The sequence below is a fragment of the Bombina bombina genome, chromosome 5 (genome assembly GCF_027579735.1).
Source record: "Bombina bombina isolate aBomBom1 chromosome 5, aBomBom1.pri, whole genome shotgun sequence".
Classification (NCBI taxonomy): domain Eukaryota; kingdom Metazoa; phylum Chordata; class Amphibia; order Anura; family Bombinatoridae; genus Bombina; species Bombina bombina.
The window spans coordinates 779,084,015-779,100,232 of record NC_069503.1 but is presented as its reverse complement, the minus strand read 5'-3'; the positions used below and the strand labels follow the sequence as shown (position 1 = coordinate 779,100,232).

The window sequence follows — 16,218 nt, the reverse complement described above, 5'->3', positions numbered from 1 at the left end:
GCAAACAACGCAAGCTTTTGCAAAGTTTCATGGATTAACAGGCCTTGAACCTTATTGTTTTGCCTGATCATGGCTGCCAGGGGCTCAATGGAAAGGACAAAAAGAAGGGGAGAAAGCGGGCACCCTTGTCTGGTCCCGTTTCTGATCTCAAAAGGTTCCGAACAGAACCCCTTCCTCCTAATTCTAGCCGACGGACTGGAATACAGAGCCATGACTGCTCCTATGAATTGCGCCGGGAGTCTAAAGGCCCCCATAACCTCCTCCATATACTCCCACCTTACCCTGTCAAATGCCTTTTCTGCATCTAATGACAGGGCAACGAGTGGGAGCCCTAAGGATGTAGCCTCTGTAAAAATGTTTAGTAGGCAACGCATATTATCGGAGCCCTGCCTGCCACGCACAAAGCCCACTTGATCTAAATGGATCAGGGACGGGAGTTCACTGCTTAGCCGGTTTGCCAAGATTTTTGAATATATTTTAATGTCCACATTTATTAAGGATATGGGTCTATAACTCTCACAGCAGCTAGGATCTTTACCCGGTTTAGGGATAGTCACAATTTCTGCCTCTAGGCATTCTTTAGGAAAACTTCCGGCCTGGAAGGCCGAGTTAAAAACAGAAACCAGAACAGGGCCAACTTCCGCAATTAATTTCTTATAGAAGATAGCAGAGAAGCCATCTGGCCCTGGCGCCTTATTCAGCTTCATCTCCTTAATCACTTGCTTCACCTCAGTAATGGTGACTGGAGCTGATAAACTCTCCCCAGCTTTCTCAGATACCCTGGGCAAGCCAAGGCCTCTTAAGAAGCATGCAATATCCTCTCTCTGAAGAGTCTGATGTCTCTCCGAGGAAGAGATTTGGTACAACCTACTATAATAGTCCACGAAGGCTTCCCCAATGTCCCTAGGTGAGTAACATCTTTCCCCTCCTTTCTGAACAAACGGAATTCTATTAACCAATGTTTTTTGCCTCAATCTATTCGCCAGAAGGCGATCCGCTTTATTGCCGCTGTGATAAAATTTTAATTTCAGGTATCTGAGGTTTTTCTGGACATGTTCCAATTCCAGATCACGGATCTGGGCTTTAATGGTATTCCATGTCTTAATATCGGAGGGAGAAACCCTCGCTCCAGCCAGTTTCCTTGCTAGGGCCAGCTTGCCATAAAGTTGCGCTAATGTTTCCGCTTTCTTTTTTTCTGTTTTGGGATTCTCTTTTTATGAGTATCCCTCTCATATATGCTTTCAGCGCTAGCCAAACCATGGACATTGAAGTTTCCCCATTGACATTGATCTTAAGGAACTCGACAATTTCCCTGGACCACTCAGGCAGAAAAATATCCTGGAGCAGGTGTTCAGGCATACGCCATCTCTTTGGGCCCTCATGGGCCTTTGTCCCGTCTAGAGTGACCATCACTGCATCATGGTCAGACCACATGCAAGGTACAATAGCAGAGCTACATATTTGTCTTACTGCCCATGGATCGCAGAAGACTTAATCAATCCTAGAGAAGGAGGAGTGTGGGGCTGAGTAGAAGGTGTGATCGCAGGCGTCTGGATGGAGGGCCCTCCATACGTCATAGAAATCATGCTGCGCTGTCAGTTCCCTAAATTTTTGGGAGAGAAAATCTCTGTTCTTGTCGCTGCGCAGTTTGATATGTCCCCTTCTGTCCCTCTCAGGGTCCCAGAGCATATTAAAGTCGCCCGCCAGAAGGGTATAGCCCTGCTTTACTTTATCAAGCCCTAAGTGGCTGCGACACCCCCAGGACCCTCTAGAGTGTGTAGGTAGTCTTATCTAGATAAATTGCCAATAGGGGTATGAGAGCCAGTCAGGTCAACAAGTGCAATGTATTAGCAGATCAGGCCTATAAGAGCAGTGGGTCATCTCCAAGGCTATGGGCTTCCTGGATTCCATTCCTGGGCATTCGCCCTAAGATCTGGGCTCCTCCTGTATAGCCGGGCAGGCACATTAGGGTCAGTAGGGGGCCTCCTCAGGGAGGCCGGCGGGGATCCATCTTGTTGCGGCAGCTGCCAAGTCCTAATGAACTCCTGCCCCTGTTGGGGCGTCAAGATGATATGTTGGGCTCCGTCCTTTGTAGCTATTAGCTTGGTTGGAAATCCCCACCTATATCGGATTTGATTGCTTCTTAGAACTCTGGTGACTTCTGTGAAGCTTCTCCTCTGCGCCAAGGTATAAGAGGATAGATCTGGGAACAGCGAGACCTCCCTGAACTGCCCATTAAGTTGTGGTGAGCGCAGCATTGCTCTCATCAGCTTATCTTTGTATGAATTGTAATGTAGGCGGGCTATAGTATCTCTAGGTTTCCCAGGAGGTAGGTTTCTAGGTCTCGCCGTCCGGTGAATTTGGTCTATTCTATTTGTGTCTCCTGCAGCAGGGCCAAGAATTGACTGGAAAAGGCGATGGGCATATTCTTCTAGATCTTGCGGGAGGACCGACTCAGGGATTCCTCTAAGTCTCACATTATTTCGCCTGGATCTATCCTCCAAGTCCGCCACTTTCGCCTCTAAGGAGGACACTTGATCTGCCAAATTTTGCGTCTGGCCCACCCAATTAGCGTGGTCCACCATAAGATCTTCTTGCTTCCTTTCAATAGTGTCGGTTCTTTCGCTGATGGAAGAAATATCACGTCTCAGGTCTTCAAACGATCTCTCCAATTTGTCAAACCGTCTAGTGAGGGTCTGATTCTGTTTTTCAAACATGCGTTGGATGGACTCTAGTGGTAAAACTGGGGCGTCCCCCTTTTTTCTGCCTGGAGTACCGGAACTAGAGAGCCTACTCTCCATATGGTCTTCTAGCATGTCTGAGGCAATAGATTGTTTGTCTTCAGATCTTATGGGTTCCCTTTGTCCCCGTGGGTGGAAATGATCCATCACAGTTTTCTTAGGCCCGGAATTGCCTTTTTGTTTTTTCTTCGCCTGCTGTGACATGTTATCTGGGACCTTCACCGCTAGTATAGCCACTGTACTGCTTAATGTTTAGATGTTATCTTCTAGAGTTATAAAATTAGGGGGGGGGCACAAAGGGCCCTTCTTAAACTGACATATTGTAGACGGATTCACCCAGGATACAAGAGACTGTGCACAGTAAATATTGATCCACCCTAAAAAGGGGGGGGGGCATCCCTATCTGTAAGAGGCCAATGACCCCTAATTATATTAAATTCCTATTCTGAAATAAACCACCCCTATTGTTAGTATTATTAAGCCCTTGTGCTGCCCTCCCCTGGGGAAGTTGTCACCATAGGACGATGCGGGGAAAGGGATCAGAGGTATGACCCGCCAGTGATAGCCTGGCGGGAAAGGGAGGAGAGGGCACGTCTAACACCTGAGGGAGAAATTTATGTTATGCAGACAAACGTAGCTTAGCTTGAGCCAGCTACACCTTCAGTAAATTGCTATACACCCAGAGCCTATGATATGGCGAGTAGCAGGTTAAGCTTAGCAGACTTGCATCAACATGTGTAGGCCCTTGTGGCAATATTCATATATAGAGCAATTGCATGTAATATTATACCACAAACCCTGCTAAGAAAAACAAATATTATCAGGCACTCACTGTTTTCCCTTTTTTTCTTCTTTCCTCTTCTCCTCTCCTCCTGCCTACTCTCTCCTCCCTTCTCAAAAGAGAAGAAAAAGAGTGCCACTCCACTTCGGGCTCAAAACTCCAAGACAGTTATGTTAAAACAGTGCAAGATTGCATTTACATATAGGGACCCATAAACAGTTGTGACATGTATGGCACTATAAAAGACAACATATAGAGAAAAAACCTGCAAGGGGGGAGAGAAAGTGTTATCAAGAAGCACATATGCAAGTAAAATGACACTCCACTCTGGGTATCAACCACAGAGGCACATATGCTGACGCAGCAGCTAAGATACAGAAGGTCCTCTTGAACAGGCCCTGTTAGGGCTCAGAGTCTAGGCCTTATAATAGGATCAGTCAGTATGGCTTCAGGGGGCTGGGGTAAATTTAGGAGGGTTATCCCAGCGATCAGAGGCCTCAGCAGGTCCCCCTTGGTGCTCTGATGGCTGAACCCCCAACTACCTAGGTGCAGCTGATCTCTCTGAGGAAGGGGCTATTCTAAGGGTGATGTGAAGCCCAAGTGGAAATCAGTACCTATGCCTTTTGCAATACCCTCTGAAAGGAGAAGCCCTCAAGGTACTCAGCCCAGGGCCTCCGGTGGGTGTTGTATTTTAGGGAGGGCCAAACTATAAGTTCTTGCTGTTACAGATAGTCCTGGCTCACAAAATCAAAAGCCATAGAAAGGACAACCTTCAAGGGCAAAACTGAGTGAAAGGGAGGCCAGTACGGGGCACGTGAAGCCAGAGCCAAATCTCACTATATTCAGCTGCGTAGCTAGAAATATGCTGCAAGCCCGCAATAAGGATGTAGTGCAGTGTGATGCAATGCTGTGCTATGTGGGGGCTAGTTGAACAGCGTGATGAGGCTCTGTTATTAAGGTTGCCTAGGGAAAGCAGTTATCATAGGCCAGGGACACCTCCAACTTCCAGCAGTCTCTATGGGTACTCCAGTGATGTGTGCTCCTTTTACCTGCGTATGTCTATATTTTGCAATGCAGTGTTAGGGCAGGGAGCAAAGATGGCGGATTTTGGCGCCGTTCATAACTTGTTTCCAGCTAGCCTTAATTCCCTTCCAGATGGCCAACCAATACGTTCCCAGCACCCAACAGCTTCCCCCAAGCCAGCCCCAAACATGTTTTTTATTTATCCCAAAGTCTCAAGCTTCTGTCAAGGAGTTATGTCGGGCACACACGGTGCGCGATCTTACCAGATGCAGTTCTAAGAGGTCTCGTCAAACACCGCTCCTCAACCAGTTTCCACTTCAATGGTTGTACAGGATCTCTCTCAAGCTCTCAGGGCGGCGTGATCGATGGGAGCCCCTTAGCAAAGGCGCTACAGAAGTGTCGCACACTGGAGGTCAGTAAGCGCTATGGCCTCTCAGATTGATATGCGGTAGAACCTTCACTGCTCAAATAGTTGGGACCTTCTTCCAGACACTCCGGAGCGGAGCCCCGACCCTCCGGAGTGTAGATTAGAAGCAGCAATGAAGTCAGTTGTAGGGTATAGGTCTCTCGGCAGCTTGGAGTAGGAGATTAAGAGTCTCATCAAGTTTGGACCCCAGATATCTACAGCAGCTCTAAAATCAGGGTGATATCTCTCCAGGTAGATTTTAATACATTGAGGCGTAGCTAAATGATAGATATATTTGGGTCTGTGAGCAGAGCTCTGAACAAAAACGTCCTCTCAGCACGGCAGTTGGCTCCGCCCCTTAGTATTACATTTTAAATGTATTTCTTTCCTAAGATATGGTGAGTCCACGGCTTGAGTAATTACTGTTGGGAATATCACTCCTGGCCAGCAGGAGGAGGCAAAGAGCACCACAGTTAAACTGCTAAGTATCACTCCCTTACCCACAACCCCCAGTCATTCTCTTTGCCTTCGGTGCATGGAGGAGGTGAAGTTTAGGTGTCTGAAGAAAAAATTTGATTTTATCTACAAGCAAGTTTTGGGGTATAGCCGTATTCCACATCATTCCTTGCAGTCGGTTAGTAGTGGCTTTAAAGCAGTTAGGAACTTTTAAAGAGGTACTTACTGCGTTTTCCTAACAATTGCTGCCCTAGTTTAGAAAGCCAGAGTTGGCTACTCTGTTCTTTCTTTTTCAAAGGTCTCTGTTAGGAACTGTGTCCTCTCATACTTTGTAACTGTCTACATGCCAGACAGCGGAGCAGGTACGTGATTTTTCTTCCAGTTGGGGAGACAATGCACTTAACAAATTAAAAACACCACTTTTTTATTGGGACATAGATAATCCTGTTGTATGGGTTACACTGGGGCATGAAGCAGACACGGTAGCATGTGTGAGACTAACATTTAAACTCTTTTAAAAAGAAAGGGTAAAATGTTTCTAATAGGCTTTTTTTCTGACACATATTTATTTACTTGATAAAACAATGCAAGTTTAAAATGAAAGTAAGGCTGAATTTTCTATTTCAGCAGCTTATTCATTTCCCCTTTGCTTTAAAATAAAAAGATGCAACATTTTAAACTGTCAGGTTTGAAAAAAGGGTTATTTCTGGTACTCAGTATACCAGAAAGTAGTGCCTCTCTGTGTCACAGCAGTAATTAACTTTTCTCACATAATTTTAGCTGGGGATCGATCATAATTTGGGATAAAATTTAATGTGTATTTTTTCCTTGGCTTATTTTAATTGAATATTAAAATCTTTGAAACTTATCTGTACAAGTTTATTTTCTGTTTCACAACATATATGATATGGAGCAAGAGCTTGCTCTCATGAATTCATGCTTATTATTAGTGATGTCCCGAACTGTTTGCCCGCGAACGGTTCCCAGTGAACATAGCTTGTTCGCATTCGCGTCTGCGGGCGAACACATGGCAATGTTCGATCCGCCCCTATGTGTCATCATTGAGGAAACTTTGACCCTGTATGTCACAGCCGTCTGACACATTAGAGCCAATCAACATCAGACACTCCCTCACAGACCCTCCCAGCTACTCGGAATCCGCCATTTTAGACTCATAACGACCTTGCTTTCTTAATGAGAGGACGTGTTGTGTTTTTGCTCCTGACATTAATAGGAAAAACATAGCTAGGCTAGTGTATTTAGTGTCCACTACAGTCCAGAAGGACTCCACTCATCTCTGCTGCAAGGACAGTACCCCAAAAAGCCCTTTTTAGGGCTATATTTCGTGTCGTTTTTTTTTTTTTCGTATTTTTTTTAATAGCATTTGCCTGGCTTTCAGCCTGTGTGTTTAAGGCTCACAGCATATGCTGTGATTACTGCCACCACTGATATCTCCCTAACAACATTAGTTTAAATTTAACTAGCGAAAAATTTTAATTATTTTGCTAGTGTAATTTTTTTTCATTTTCTATCAGGCCTGCGTCACACAGCATATACTCTGGTTCATTGCTCTGTGCCAGCCACCAGTGTTAATATCCATTTATAACATTATTTTAAATTTAAAAAAAAATAAAAAAATATTTTGCTAGTGTAATCTAATTACATTTTCTATCAGGCCTGTATCTGTCAGGCTCAACAGCATTAATATACCTCATTTTTTTCAGTCTTTTGGTTAATTGGTCTGTGCCAGGCAGCCACCAGTCATATCTTCTTCACCTTAATTTAACTATAAAAAAAAAAGTTTACATTTTTTTTGATAGTGTAATCTAATATAATTTCCTATCAGGCCTGTGTGTTTTGCTGACATACAGAGCCTACTGTGTTTACTTGCTGCCCTCCCTAGTCTATGAGCCACGACTCATATGTGATAAAATACCAAATATAAAAAAATGGTAATAGAGTGTGCCTAAAATAATTGAAAAGCAAGTGAAATAGTGTACTCAAAAAAAATCCATTAAACCCCATTTAGTGTGGGGAAGTACGAATGCAAATAGCAAGAAAAATAGTGAAATAAATGTGTACCACTGAATGTGGGTAAGATAGAGATGTGTGTTTTCTAATGTGTATGCAGTGACTCTAGGTGAGAATTCAATACTGAAAACTAAACAATATAGCCCTTGTAAGTGATGACACTACTTGTGTGGTATTGATAGATAATAATAAAGAATTACTATATCAATACAATATGTGCATACAGTTAAAAAAACAAAAGCAAGAAACAAAATGCCGATATGGCGTAAAATGGTGCAAAGTGTAACCAATAAAATAAAAAGGAGCTTATCGTAGTAACAGTCCCAGAAGTGGTTTGAAGATTGGTGACTAAGGCCGTCAGTGTCTCTGAAATAGAGTTGCAGAAATCTTTATCTTCCCAGTGGAAATATTCAAATGAAAATGATCAAAGTGCAGTCGGCAGCTGGTCTTGGAGATGTCTGATCAGGACCCAATATCTAGAAATGGTGCAAAAAAAGACAGCGCCTCATTGTGCAAGTAGGTTTCGAAAACAGGAATCACAGTGAGAAAGGAGCAGATGGAAATATACTCACAAGAGTATTGGCCAATACAGACAACATTAGAAGTCAATACAGAGATCTCAGAGAATGCATCAGGGGACAGAGAGATACAGTCATCACACGATAATGATATCAAACAAGGGACCTATTTTTCAAACAATAAACATAGACCTACACATCGTTCCAATTATAGACAATTTAGAAGACAAGAATACACCTATCCATATTCAAACTACCACTATTCGCAAAATAGACTTCACCAAATAAGATCAGAAAAATATGACCAACCACACTATCATCAGCAATACCCACAAACTAGACAGGAATCATGGAACAGACAACCTTACTACAATAGATATGAATATAATAGAAATGAATCATGGAACAGACAATATAGACCAGATAATTTTAACCAATATGACCAACACCACAGACGAGACAATTTCAACCAGTATGACCAACACCACAGACGAGACAGTTACAGTAGGAATTATGAAACCCCCAGATTTCATAAATCCAATCAGAGAGAAAAAGAGTCGAATAACCCTAGATTCCGAGAACAGAGACCTTATCACTCTGACTTTAGAGCAAACAGTCCACTTAGGCACAAAACTGGGGACCATGATCACAAAAAAACTTCCCACAACAATTTTCAACATAATAACAGGTTCTTTCCATTAGCTTTCACATCAGATGAAAATGTTTTTTTAGAGAGACATGCCAGAAATAATTCCAATTCGGCAGCTATATCTCCTTTTTTAGGGAATACTCCAACATCAGGCAGAAATCCCCCAGACGAACAAAACCTCAAAAAAAGACCATTTCACACAGACCAAGAGGGTCAAGAGGTAGAGGCCTTACCACCAAGGAAAAAGAATCACAAGAATTAGAAAAGGGCATATTTAATTTGTCATCCTACAACTTGACAATTAATGAAAAGAGAGTTTTAAAACAGGGTCTTTCCTTTTGTCCACCTAACCCACATAACAACTTTAATTTATTCGTCGATCTTAATCGTTTTACTAGAAAACTAGCACTTCAGAAATACTTTGCACAAAAGAATATAAAAAAACACAATCTAGAGGAAGAAAATACAGTTTGTATTCTCACAAACACCATGGATTATGGAAACAAAGTTCCCACTATATACAGTACTGTCGATAATTTTACAACACACTTATATGAAGGTATAATACACACCAATGTAAAGACAAAATCCTCTTTCTCCCCCCCTGGGCATAATCATTATATAGAGGTTTTCCAGAACCTAGTTCTAGAAGACTTTGAAAAATCAAAAAGAAAAATTCAAAGAAAAGTTTCTACAAAAAACAAAGTGAAAAACTAGCTATCCAGTCCCTTGCTAATAATTCCAATATTATCATTCGTGATGCCGATAAGGGGGGAGGTATCATTATCCAGGATCTAACAGAATATCTAAAAGAGGCAGACAGGATTTTGAAAGATACTGAATATTACAAAGCTTTATCTCACAATCCCACTGCACAATTTCTCATACTCTACCAATCTCTAATCAGTAAAGGAGTTGCAAATAATATTCTCAATAAAAATGAATCTAGTTTTCTGAAAGTCAGTAATCCAAGTGTAGCCCACTACTACCATTTACCAAAAATCCACAAAAGTTTAATTAACCCTCCAGGCCGCCCCATTATTGCTGGTACTGATAATCTCACTTACAATTTATCAAATTATGTTGATTTTATTTTGCAGAAATATGTTTTACGTTTGCCTTCATACATTAAGGATAGTACAGATTTATTAAATAAAATTAAAAACATCAAAAACACAGGTGATCTCGTATGGATCACATGTGACGTCAGTGCTTTATATTGAAATATAGCCCACCAATTGGGTCTCCAAACAATATCTGTTTTTTTGAACCGTGATTTATTTATGCCTGAGATACAGAGAGAATTTATTTTGGAGTGTATTGAGGATGTTTATTATTTGCAGCTTAAGGGGACGGCCATGGGCACCAGATTCGCCCCGAGCTTTGCCAATCTTTTTATGGGGGTTTTTGAGGAACTATACATTTACAACTCCTCAGCAGGGGCAAATCTGGTGCATTATGGTCGCTATATAGATGATTTAATTTTCATCTGGAAGGGCGACCAGGCATCAGCTTATACATTTACAGAATCTATGAACAATAACAATATGGGCCTCACTTTTACGGCCAATATCAACGCAGAAACGACAGATTTTTTAGATTTGACCTTAAGTTGGGACAAAGATGGCAATCTCAGTTCAAAAACATTTTTTAAAAAGTTGATAGCAATAGTTATTTAGATTACACAAGAAACCATCACAAGAAATGGTTATCCAGTCAGTTTGAAAGGATCAAACGCAATTGCTCAGACTCCATTTCTTTTGAGGAACAAAGTCATATAATATACAAAAGATTTACTGAAAAGGGTTACCCTTCTGACCTTTTGGATAACTGTCTGAATAAAGTCAGAGATCTAGATAGGGAGAAACTGTTAAGTAAAGATAAACAAATTACAAACAAAGATGAAAATTATTCTTCAGAACCATTGTTTATAACACAATATAATTCCAAACTGGCACCGAGCAAAAAGGTTAAACATACTTTATCCAACTCACGACTCATGACCAAGCAGAAAATTCCTCCCTCTTCTTCTTTTTTTGAGAGAATAGGGGTTTATAAATGTGGACAAAAGAAGTGTAATACATGTAAAGTTATAACTTCTGGGAGAAAGACGTTTCAGTCTTTTGTCAGTGGAGAAGTTTTTAACATCAATAGATTTATGAATTGCAACTCTATTTATGTAGTATATGTTCTGGAGTGTTGCTGTGGGATCCAGTACGTAGGTCGTACCTCTAGGAAGGCAAAAGTACGCTGGGGGGAGCACTGGCGTAACTGTAAAAACTGTACAAAAAAAAAGATCAAACACAGCATTCCTGCCTAAATAAACACAAGGGAAACTTTGATATTTTCAAATTTTACCCTATTGATTACATTCCACCTTCTACAGATTACAATAGAATTATTCAGTTAAGGATTCGTGAAACTTTTTGGATACATAAATTGAAAACTTTACACCCATTGGGCCTTAATTCTAATTTAGATCTAGCTGCCTTTAACTAAATATTCTAATGGAACTTCTATGTTGGCTAACTACCCAACTATTTTAGACCCATCCCTATGGTCATTACTACTAAGTTTAATATCCAAAATAGTGAATCTCTTACAGAGCACAATTACAGTGTAGAAGAATTAACACTTTCAAATTCCATTTCTCATTTTAAGTTAATAACATACTGTTTTTTTGACGAAACAAAGATATATATTTTTTAATTCACCATTTATGTTACATCAATCTGTTCAAATGTTTGCTCCTGATACATATTTTTCCTATTCCTCATAATAATATTATCATTTTCAGAATACACCCCACAGTATTTTAGATTGATGATTCACCCAATTACCAATTATGGTGCCATCCAGGCAATATCTATCTGTCCCCTGATATATCTTTTAGGCCCCCCTCCTTCTTTTTAGCTTAGGGTTCTTATCACAAAATTATGTGTGACATACTAGAATTTTTCAGGAAACATTGATTTTACCTATTCGATCCACATTGTATAGGATCGATTATAATAGCCTCTACTTTGAGTAATATTTTGCCTATTAGTAGAACATACTAATGGGGATTATATAAGGACATAATTTTGTTCAATAGTACAAGATAGAATAATACACATTCTGTTTTAATTTTTAAGTTTACAAAATATATACATTCATGAGGATTTATATTCTCATTCTTATTTGTATTTTAATTGTTAGAACGATACCTCATAATTTAAACTTTATAAATATTGCTTATTTTATCAGGCGATGTTCGAATCTAATTCTCAGATCCAATGCATTGTTAGTTAGGTTTATATATAATTTGTTGCAATTATGTAGATACTTGACACAGTTTATTTTTCATTATACTATCTGTATTACTAATCGTATTTCATTCGTTTAGATAATGTTTTTTTCTGATTGATCACAGTTTGTGATTGGTCTGACATCGACCAATCAACCTTCTTGGCAGGCTTTTTAAATGTGTTTTACTACTGCATGTGTTATATACCTTACTTGATGAAACGGCCAGGAGCTTGTGGCCGAGAAACGCGTCTAAAGCTCACCCAAATAAATTGTTTTTATCCTTTCACATACTAAGCCTCACCTGTTTTGGCTTTTTACTTCTGCTTGCCAAGTTTTCTCTACCACCGGTAGCGATTTTTACTCATTTTTTGTCTTGTCGAGGACGGTCTTTGCAATATACCAGATTCCATTGTTGATTACACACAGAGAGCAGCTGCACGCTGCCTTTTTTCCACAGCATGGCTTCAGAGGATTCGGACTCGATTTACAGAGGGAGCCCATAGCCGCTTGTTCAAGAACTCGGACACCACCCGGTTACAGCGTACTGACTGCTGCTAAAACGTCAGCCTGCCTATTCGCACCACTTTCAATAAGGGTGCCAATACTTTTGTGAGTATATTTCCATCTGCTCCTTTCTCACTGTGATTCCTGTTTTCGAAACCTACTTGCACAATGAGGCGCTGTCTTTTTTTGCACCACGACTCATATGTGTTTAACCTTTTTTTTAATTCCCCCCCCCATAAAAATAATTTAAATCATTTTTCTAGTGTAATCTAATAGTATTTTCTATCAGGCGTGTGTGTTTATCTGACTTACAGATCCTACTGTTTTTAATAGCTGCCCTTCCAAGGCTATCAGCCACGACTCATATGTATGTGCTTAACCTTTTTCTTTAAAATGCCAAAAAAAAGTATTTAAATCATTATGCTAGTGTAATCTATTTTTATTTTCTATCAGGCCTGTGTCTAACTGTCTATCTGACTTACACAGCATACTGTTGTTAATTGCTGCCCTACGTAGCAGCCAGCCAGTGTGACCACTCATATGTGCATTGCACTTCTTAACATTATTTTAATATTAAAATCTAAAATTTTAAAATATTTTGCTAGTGTAATCTAACTTAATTTTCTATCAGGCCTGTGTTTTTGTCACTTACACAGCATACTGTGTTAAATTGCTGCCCTACCTACCATCCACGACTCATATCTGCCAGCCTGTGTGCCAGGCCCAACTAGCCAATTAGTGGCACCAATCATAATTCTTGTAACAGTATCAAAAAAAATTAAATTCATAATTGTTTGGAGTGCAAATATTCAGTCTACTAGTGCCATTGAATTGCAGTTTCCTCCTGCCTGCCAGCCTGTGTGCCAGTCACAAACTAGCTAATTAGTGCCACCAATTCTAGTTGTTGTAAAAGTATTGTTAATCTTTAAAATTCCAAATTGATCGCTTGTGATTCATCAGTTTGCTCGTGCCAGTGAATTGCACTTTCCTCCCGCCTTCCAGCGTGTTTTCCAGGCCCAACTAGCCAATTAGTGGCACCAATCATAATTCTTGTAACAGTATGTAAAAATTAAAAAATCTCCTAGTGCCATTGAATTGCATTTTCCTCCTGCCTGCCAGCCTGTGTGCCAGGCCGACTTTCAAAATATTTACACCAATCATATTTGTTGTCACAGTATTTTTAATAATTAAAAATTAAGATTTTTTGGTAATTTTTGTTCTGAATCCTCAGTTTGCTCGTGCCATTGAATTGCACTTACCTCCTGCCTTGCAGCCTGTGTGCCAGGCCCACCTAGCCAATTATTGCCAGCAATCATATTTCTTTTAACAGTATTGCAAAAATTGTCAATCATCACTGTTTTGACTGTCAGTATTCAGTCTCCTAGTGTCCTTGAATTGCATTTACCTCCTGCCTGCCAGCCTGTGTGCCAGGCCGTCTTGCCAACTATTTACACCAATCATAATAGTTGTCACAGTATTGTTACTAATAAAAATTAAAATTTGCAGTTGATTGCGGTGCGTAACACTTGGAGTTTGCTCTGTCACTGTGATGCGGCCGTAACCCTTACACTACCTGATAGATACGACATCATAACTGATGTTTTAAAGCACGTTATTGCAAACAATTTGGGAATGTTAGTTGATTTAGGCCCTTTATGGGTTAAAAGCAGCCTCTGCATAAACTTTGTAATTTTTCATGGGAGTTTTGCCATGGATCCCCCTCCAGCATACCACAGTCCAGGTGTTAGTACCCTTGAAACAACTTTTCCATCACTATTGTGGCCAGAAAGAGTCCTTGTAGGTTTTAAAGTTCGCCTGCCTATTGAAGTCAATGGCGGTTCGCGCGGTTTGTGACATCACTACTTATTATGTTTAGATGCACAAATTGCAGCTCCTATATGTTTTTTATGTGACAAGAAAACCTTGAAAAATAAAGGTAACACGTTTGAGCCTAATGTCTCTCAGGATGATGCTGTTAAAATAATACCTAAGCTTTCTCCTGCAACATTCCAAGCCTCAATGGTTTCACATGCAGTGCACTGCAGTTCCTTTATAACTCCTAGTGGATTTTATTTAAAAGCAGAAATTGCTGCCCAGGTATCTTCAGTGGTATCTGCGGCATTACCTGCCATTCACAGATTACAGGGAAAACGCAGGAGGAAATCTAGAAATTCAGAAAGTAAGGTGCCTGTCCTCAGTTCTGCTTCCCAAGTTGCCCTTTCTCATGAGTCTGATGAGGAAGATACATCGGGACTTTCTGAGGGTGAAATCTCAGATTCCGACAGTATAATCTCTTCTTCTGAGACTGAGGTGGTATCCTTTAGATTTAAGCTTGAACACCTTTGTGCATTGTTAAAGGAGGTTTTAGCTACTTTAGATAACTCCGATACTCCTGTTGTTGTTACTCCTAAGAAATCTATTAAACTTAATAGTTTCTTTGATGAACCTTCCACTTCAGAGGTTTTTCCTGTGCCGGACCGTGCTAGGGAGATTATCTCACAGGGATGGGAGAAACTAGGGGTGTCTTTTTTCCCATCTCTCATTTTTAGGAAAATGTTTCCTGTCGAGGACTCCATTAAAGACCCTTGGTATACTGTACCCAAAGTTGAAGGGGCTTTTTCCACTCTGGCTAAAAGAACCGCTATTCCTATTGAGGATAGCTGCTCTTTTAAGGATCTGATGGACAAGAAGCTGGAGGCTTATTTGAAAAAGATTTATGTTCATTAAGTCTCCATTGGCAACCTGCGATCTGTTTTGCCACTGTGACTAGTGCAGCATCTTATTGGTTTGATAATATAATATAATCTAAGGGGGCGCTTGTAAAAGAGTAAAACTGCTTAATAGTTGGTAGTATACAGTATGTCTGATACAATGTATAATATACAAATAACCATATTAAGTATACATACAGATTTTACAAAGAAATGTCCCAAGTGAACAAAATATACTTCTTGGATATAGGAGAATCCTCTTTAAAATAAATGTTCGTATGTTGGCTGCCTCCTCCTCCTCACCGATTGATCTGGGTTAAAGCTGTAGAATATAAAGAAGAACAGAGGGGCGCCTCATGTGGAGGATCATCAAACACAAATATGAACTCGATATAATATAGGACAAATGGGTTCTCACATATTAATAGAGCACACCAATGTGCTAGTAGGTGCAGGCTGTAGAATTATTGGGTGTAACAGCTCACCCACAGCTGGGATTTTAAGTGTGCTGCAATGGATATAAATCATTGATAGAAGGCACTTTATGTGCAGATCAATCAGAGTATAACCATATACTTTGCTAATGTCAAATGGGTACTCACATATTCACAAAGCACACCAATGTGCTGGTAGATGCAGACTGACAGATTTATAGCAGGTGTATCAGCTCACCCCACTGTGGTTCTCCCAAAGAGCAGGATCCAGGTGCAGGGAAGTGCCAATAATGGTACTCCAATAGGAACTCAATAATCACAGGCAGGTAAGGTCTTTCCATTCAATTTGGATTTTTGTAAAATATGGTATTTATTAAAAAGTTTTAAAAACAAATACAAAAGTGGAATAAGGGTATCCAAATGTCCCCCTATACATACAGCGCGTTTCTCTGCTCTATAAGGCCATTTCCTCAGGCATAGTATACACCTTACCAATACACCTTCTTTATATAACTCCTACCTAACTCAAATGAACCATATCCTCCCTTTTAGGGGGCGTGTTCTCTAATTGATTAGTTGCATACACCTGCATATTCAGGCTCTACACTTAGATTCTACCCATATGACCATTAAAGCTGTATGCCCTATCTTACATCACCTGTATGGAGCAGCAATC

The 16,218-nt window shown here is 40.3% G+C and overlaps 1 protein-coding gene across 1 annotated transcript; it reads left to right on the top strand.

Moving 5' to 3' along the window:
* Positions 1-7,994: 7,994 nt before the first annotated feature.
* On the top strand, positions 7,995-8,867 carry LOC128661619 (component of gems protein 1-like). The gene has a single exon (XM_053715852.1). It carries the CDS (start codon positions 7,995-7,997, stop codon positions 8,865-8,867), a length of 873 nt encoding a protein of 290 aa, XP_053571827.1.
* Positions 8,868-16,218: the final 7,351 nt, after the last annotated feature.

Coding starts and splice junctions, on each gene's coding strand:
- LOC128661619 (XM_053715852.1), top strand. CDS start 7,995: ATGGAAATATACTCACAAGAGTATTGGCCAATACAGACAACATTAGAA.